This window comes from Gopherus evgoodei, chromosome 3 (genome assembly GCF_007399415.2).
Source record: "Gopherus evgoodei ecotype Sinaloan lineage chromosome 3, rGopEvg1_v1.p, whole genome shotgun sequence".
NCBI lineage: Eukaryota > Metazoa > Chordata > Testudines > Testudinidae > Gopherus > Gopherus evgoodei.
Genome location: NC_044324.1, coordinates 11955497 through 11962359, shown reverse-complemented (window position 1 = coordinate 11962359; position 6863 = coordinate 11955497). Strand labels below are relative to the sequence as shown.

General features: G+C 49.8%; 1 protein-coding gene across 2 annotated transcripts in view; it reads left to right on the top strand.

Annotated features, from left to right (window-relative positions):
* Positions 1–167: 167 nt before the first annotated feature.
* HADHA (hydroxyacyl-CoA dehydrogenase trifunctional multienzyme complex subunit alpha) overlaps positions 168–6863 on the top strand; it is a 45450-nt gene continuing 38754 nt past the window's right edge. The window contains exons 1-4 of one of the 2 annotated variants that reach the window (XM_030555081.1): positions 196–283; positions 2594–2678; positions 6526–6567; positions 6663–6733. In XM_030555081.1, the coding sequence (XP_030410941.1) occupies positions 2624–2678; positions 6526–6567; positions 6663–6733 (168 nt within the window). In that variant the 5' untranslated portion in view covers positions 196–283; positions 2594–2623. Of the gene's footprint in view, positions 284–2593; positions 2679–6525; positions 6568–6662; positions 6734–6863 lie in introns of both variants that reach the window. The other variant, XM_030555080.1, reaches the window with a different exon arrangement.

Genomic DNA, 6863 nt, shown 5'->3' with positions numbered 1-6863 from the left:
CCCATCACGTCTCTGCTGTAACGGGCAGAGGGCAGGCTTGGGTGCGCAGTGAAGGGGCGGGCCAGGGTTACGGTTGGGGGGGTGAGTGAATCAGGCAACGCCGAGGGCAGCCCCGGGGGCCGGCGTACGAAAAGCCCCCGCTCCACACACGGGCGGGTCCTGTCGCCGCTTCTCTCATTCGACCTCCCTGGCAAGATGGCGGCCGCGGTGCGGGCGGTCGGGAGCCTGACGCGCTTCACGGCTGCTGCCAAGTACTGTCCGCGCCGCCGCGCCGGCCTCGCAGGTGAGGGGCCGCCCCGGGGCGGGGGGAGCCGAGACCGCGTCTATCCGGCGGGGAGCAAGTCCCGCTCTGGGGCGGGGCCTGGGGGGGAGCTGGGGGGGGGCACCTCTGCCGCGGGGAGCCGGGACTGTGCTTCGGGGGGGGCATGGCCTGCTGGGGGGGGCACCTCTGCCGTGGGGAGCCGGGACTGTGCTTCGGGGGGGGCATGGCCTGCTGGGGGGGGCACCTCTGCCGTGGGGAGCCGGGACTGTGCTTCGGGGGGGGCATGGCCTGCTGGGGGGGGCACCTCTGCCGTGGGGAGCCGGGACTGTGCTTCTGGCGGGGGGGGGGGCAGGACCTGCTGTGTGGGGGCTCGGGGAGAGCTGGGGGGGGCACCTCTGCCGCAGGGAGCCGGGACTGTGCTTCTGGCGGGGAGGGGCAGGACCTGCTGTGTGGGGGCTGGGGGAGAGCTGGGGGGGCACCTCTGCCGCGGGGAGCCGGGACTGTGCTTCTGGCGGGGGGGGGGGCAGGACCTGCTGGGGGGGGCACCTCTGCCGTGGGGAGCCGGGACTGTGCTTCTGGCGGGGGGGGGGCAGGACCTGCTGTGTGGGGGCTGGGGGAGAGCTGGGGGGGCACCTCTGCTGCGGGGAGCCGGGACTGTGCTTCTGGCGGGGGGGGGGCATGGCCTGCTTTGCGGGTGCTGGGGGAGAACTGGGGCTGCACTTCCACCTGAGGAGGGAGCAAGGTCCGTTCGGTGGGGTGGGGGAGTGAGCTGGGGGTGTGCCGGGGGGGGGCAGGCTCGCTCTCTGTGGGGGAGGGCCGGGCCCGCACCTCTGTCTGGGTGGGGGTTACGGTGGGGCAAAACCTGTTCTCTAGGGTGGGGACTCTGCCTCCTCTAGGGCATCCCCTGCACGTGCTGGGGTCCCCCACTGCCTGCCCCAGGCTCCCTGTGCCCATGGGGAGGCTGCTGACTGCAGTGTCTGGGCGAGGAATCTGTGCTTCCCTGAGGGAGAGGGCAGGGTTCTGTCTAGTGCGGAATGCAGGGCTTGGGCTGTGTTGTTTGTGCTAATCCTGCTGCTTTGGGGGCCACGCAGCATCTGTTGACCCCCCCCCCCCCGGGGATGCCTGAGGCCTGGCACTGAGCGGCCCTGCCCAGAAGAGGGGGAGAGGAGTAGGCCTGAGTGTTCTCAACTGACAGGTCTTGGGATCCGCTCAGGCACCTTCCAATCACTCTAGAAGTGTCACACTTCCCAGTAGCTGGACCTTACTGAGCTTTAAATCCCCAGTATGGGGGAATCTGAAGTTGTAATACACGGCCATTGTTCTTTTTCCAATGGCTGCCTTCACCCTACAGTTTTGGGTGGTGATGGGTTTTAAAGAATAGATTAGTTTGGTTTAAAATAAATTACAGTTAATGGGCTCTATGCAGGAGTGTGGCTATCTCAGGGAACTGGGATTCCAAAGTAAAACCTGTCCACTGGATTAAGAGCCCACTGAATTTTGCACAAGCCAGCAAACTACAATTGGATCTCAGTTAATTGGGGTGGTTACTGATGGGATGCTACCTTTGTCTGATGCATAACTTGTCTAAATCAATAGTCACAAGAACTAATTAACATCTGATCATAGTTTGCTGGTTTGTGAAATTCAGTGGGCTCTTAATCCAGTGACCCAGTCTTTACATTAGAATCCCTCATGGCAGCTGTAATTAGTTTGTTCCCTTCTTGTTACTCTCATCAGAGGTGCTCAAGACACTGATCTACAACTATTCCTGGAGGGGCTTTCTTCGGGTCAGGGTGGAGGGTCATTGAAGGCAGGGTTTCCTTCTGTGAATACACAGTTAGATAGTTTGGAGGGAGCTGGGTTCCCATATGAATTTAGAATTGTAACTTTGTCAAAATGATACATGATCAGGAGGGCAGTGCTGAAAAATAACATTGTGCTTTTAATTGCCAGAGGCCTCTGTCTTTTTAGTTTCTTGTTTTCAGGATTCTCACTTTGGCTGATATTCTCCCTTAAAAATGTGGTGTTTGGATGCCCCTATTTATCATCGTTGATAGCAGTCTGCCTGGAATAGTCTTGTGTTCTTCACCCCCTCCAAATGGGTGTTTGCCAAAATGGGGGTGGAAGTGGGGCGGGCAGGACTTCCACTGGCAGGGTGAAAACTGAGGACAAGAGCAGTGCACGTGAGGAAAGTTATTTGATCTTGGAGCCACCCCTATTGCAGACAGATTCCCTAGGCTGCTAGTAAAACAGGCAGCCTATGGTAGGGGGGAAATGTGGGCAACAGCTTGCCATCCCAAGCTTCTCTTTTTCTGCTCCCTTGATGCTCAGCTTAGTTCCAGATCACAAGAGGCCTGGCCTATGGAGCCACCTATGGACGCTGTTGTCCCCACCTCCAGCAGCATGCAATCTCCTGGTGAGTCGGGGAGCAGGGAGGGGAGTACAGGAAAAGAGACCAAAGTAAATAAAATGGTTAGGAAAAAATGAGACAGCAAATGGTGTGTGGGGGGGTAGTATCCATATTCCAGTTGATTGCAAGGGAAAGGGATACTCCACCAAACATTGGGAGCCACTCCCCTAAATAAAAGTTCTAGTGAGCTCGGCCCTGTCCTAATGCTACTTTGCCATTACAGTGCTCTCTGTCCAGTGGTTTACAAAGTGGGTAATTTCTCTGCCTCAGTCTCCCCATCTATACAAATCCAGTTATGTTCTGCAAAATAATAGCACCACATAGTTGTATGTTGATCATTTTTCAAGTAAGTTGGTGTTTCTCCTGGTATCAAAGTGCCTAAGTCCAGCTGGATATTTTCCTCTGTATTCATTCTCACCAGCGGTGAGTCTTGGTCAAATTCTGCCTTCCGTGACTCGTGTGCATCCCCTTTGTGAACTTAAATTCATTAATGTCTGCAAAACTTCTGATATCCTATAATGGGGGGTGCAGAGTTTTACAGAGGTTGAAATCAATTCTCCCACCGCACCCCAGTTAGTTTTTTGTAAAAAAGCAGTGCAAAACCGAACAATGGTAGAAGTTTTTTTTATTAAGTTCTTTTAGGCATTGAAACAGTTCTTAACAAACCTTTTTTCCTGCAATGTTGGAAATCTGTTTAGAAAAATGGAATTGACTAGAAACTATCCATAGAAATGAAACTGACTAATCTCTTTTCATTGCCCAAGCAGGGTGAAGAATACAACATAAATATTGAAAAGTAAATCTAGGTTTAAGTCTTTCAGTTCCAGTATAATGTTGAAAATATATAAGAAATTTAAAAAAAAAAAAAAAGAGGCCTGCTGGTGTTCCTTTAAAAAGTGCAAGAGGATTTTATCTATTACCTTGATTTGTACAAATTCATGCTGCTAATTGTAAATGATTTGCAGTTTAAAGTAGCAGTGTTCTTACTGTAAACTGCCTCTAAGCCACATTTTATTGTGGTTGAGTTTTAAGCCTGGTTATTGCTTTCCAAGAGGGTTCTGGCCTCTGCAACTTTATAAAACACATTATCTTGGAAAATTTGTCATCAAAAGTATTTCACTGCTTTTGCATAGTTACTAAGTGTATGGCTACACTTGCAGGTGTACAGCGCTGCCGCGGGAGCACTCCCGCAGCAGCGCTTTGACGTGCGAGTGTGGTCGCAGCGCCAGCGCTGGGAGAGAGCTCTCTCTGCGCTGTAGGTAGTCCACCTCCCCGTGGGGATTAGCTTGCAGCGCTGGGAGCCGCACTCCCAGCGCTGGGGCACTGTTTACACTGGCGCTTTGCAGCGCTGTAACTTGCTGTACGCAATAGTGTTTTTTCACACCCCTGAGCGAGAAAGTTGCAGCGCTGTAAAGTGCCAGTGTAGCCAAGGCCTAGGTCACCAGAATTTGTAGGTGTCTTGCAGTAATGATAGTGATAAGGTCCCTGCCCCAGAGAGGTACAGTCTAAATAGACAATGTGCAGGCAAAGGAAGGAGGGAGGGGATATAGTGAAGTTTAGCAGGTTTTGTTCCAGATTCTTGGTATCTTTGTGTACCTTTAGTCTATTTTGCTGAAACTTCTTAAAAATGGTTGTAGAGAGCTTCCCGGAAAGTGTTTAAGGCGAACTTAAGAGAAGAAGCAAAGGCATGTTAGACCATGGAACTGGGAGGGGGCTAATTCAGCCAATCAGTTACTTGCATAACTTCATGGAATAAGAGATTCTATATCTTTGGAAGGGTAGACCTATTTGGTGAAGTCTAGGATATGTTGACAATGTCCAAGTGCAAACCCTTATTCTACTTATAAAAATACATCTGTTAGTGACCTATCCCCAGACTTTCCTACCTGGCTATGATTCTAGTGCAGACTCCTGGGGGAGGAGTGAAGGGGTTGGGGAAGCGACCAGTCATGGTCTTGTAATTTAGTCTCAATTGTTCATCTCATTTCTTCCTCCTGCTGCACCTGATAGTGTGGTGCAACACAAGGGCTATATTGAACAAGTTCAACAAGGCAGCGCACTCCTGCCCTTTATCACTGGAATGTGGCCTGCAAAAGCTGTATTATGAAATGCTGCATTTTACTCCAAATGACAGAATGGATAATTTCGTCCTAGGGCCTCTAGTCTCAAGTTGCTGCATCTGTTATAAAGACGTGGGCAATGCGAGCGCTACATTTTGGAGATCGCATTTGGCTGGCTGGCCTTTCAATGACTGAAGCCTAGGCGCTCCTGAGCCTAGAATTTTAAGGCTATCAGTGATTTCGCACGGGGTTTGTAATCTGGGCGTCAAACTTGGTCAAAAATCCTCTTAAAAATACAGTCTTGGAAATCAAAACCAGGAGATGAATTTCTTAAGATGCTGGGAGTGATTTATTCTTGGTACCATTTCAGAAAGGAATCTAAATGCAACACACTTTTTCCATTCTCCCAAAGCAGTTTACCTTGCTTCTGTTCCCCGGGCATGATGAAATGTAGGACAAAGGTCACTCCCTCCCTTCAGAGGAGGAGACTATTTGGAAATGTAGGGGAAAATGCATGAAGCAGCTCTGAGCCAAGATGACATGGCTGTGGGGGAGAGGATAAATGCTTATTTGCAAAGCAAAGTGCTGTGTGCCTGATTAATCATTGTCTGGTCTGAGTGGCTGATTGGAGATTCATCCCACCCAATTTATTCCCCCTCCTGGATTTCCCAGGTTGTTTTGCCTTTGGGATAGGGATGGTCTGCGTCATGGGTTGGCACCCTGTAAATAAACCAATGCCGTATTCTGTAATCTAATGGCTGGCTGCTGCCTACCATGCCAATTACGATAAACTGTTTAAAGAGCAGCATTTTTGGTTGTTTGACTCTCAATAGCCCATAGCAGTGGCTCCAACAGGCATGGGGAAAGCAGTTGCTGCCTGCAGTAGCTAGAGACAGCCCAGCGTTGCATTGGAAGAGGCTTTTGTCCAAGGTGAAGGTCACTTGAACAGAAGTGGGAGCGATTTTAGGGTGACAATAGGGATAACTGGAGGCAAAAATGTAAGATGCCAGCTTCGAGGGGGCAGGAAAGGGGATTCTCTTGCTGAGGTTCTGCAGGATAAAGCTTAAATGTCCCTTTTCGCTTATTCTGATTTGTGGGGCCCTCTGACTGCACTAGAAGAGGGCAAGCTTATCTAAAGATTTGCACATGCAATTGTCATGGGTGGTGACTGAGAGATTTTGTTAACATAGAGGGCAGGGAGAGAGAAGAAACACTTCTTTGTGGGGGCTTCATTTGTCGTCTGTCACGCATTCCTTGTAGATTAGACTAATCCCCCTAGGGAAGGCGTGGAAGACTTCATCCATGTGATCTTTAGGACTGCACTGGAGAATTCATTCTGCTAGGGCAGGTCTGTTGTAGCTGAGGAGGAATTTCTAATGTCTGATTTCTGGGCCTGGAATCTCTGTAGTCTGAGGTGACTCTTAAGCTTGCTACACATGAACAAACAGATGCTGAACTATGCATGCTGACAGCAAAGGCAAACACTCCATTCTGCTTGCAGCATCCCTGGTTAATACCAAGGTCTATGGACCTCTTGTGTTAGTGTTTGATGCTGGAAAGTCACCAGTACAAAATCTGTGGCACGAAGGTCACACAGTGGCCTGCATGAGTTCTATGCTCTTTTATTGAAGAATCTTTGTAGAAGCTATTGACCATTTGATATATGGGCTGCGGTGGGGGAGGAGGAGGAGGAACTAAAAATCTCAGTGTTTGCCTTGAGGACAATCTAACTTAAATGTGGCTGCACTCGTTTTTTGGTAAACCTGTAACTCCTGTTAACTTCTCTTCCTTAGGTTATGCCTGCCGGAATGTTGCCAGCTCCTCTTCTCTTCAGGGTAAGTATAAAGAGACTGACTGTGATTTGTGACTTTTTCTGCTAAAATCCAGTAAGATCATAAATCTGAGATGATATTTTGCCTCCTGTTTACAGCTAGAACTCATGTTAACTATGATGTCAAAGGAGATGTTGCAGTTGTACGTTTCAACTCACCAGATTCAAAGGTATTTCTTTAATCCCCTATAACTACTAGACATTCCTTTTTCAAAAAGGATAAAGTGAGACTAGAAGTAATAATTTAGAGAAGGCATTGAAAATTATGAGAGGTCTAATGAGCCCATTGTTTAGATTGGA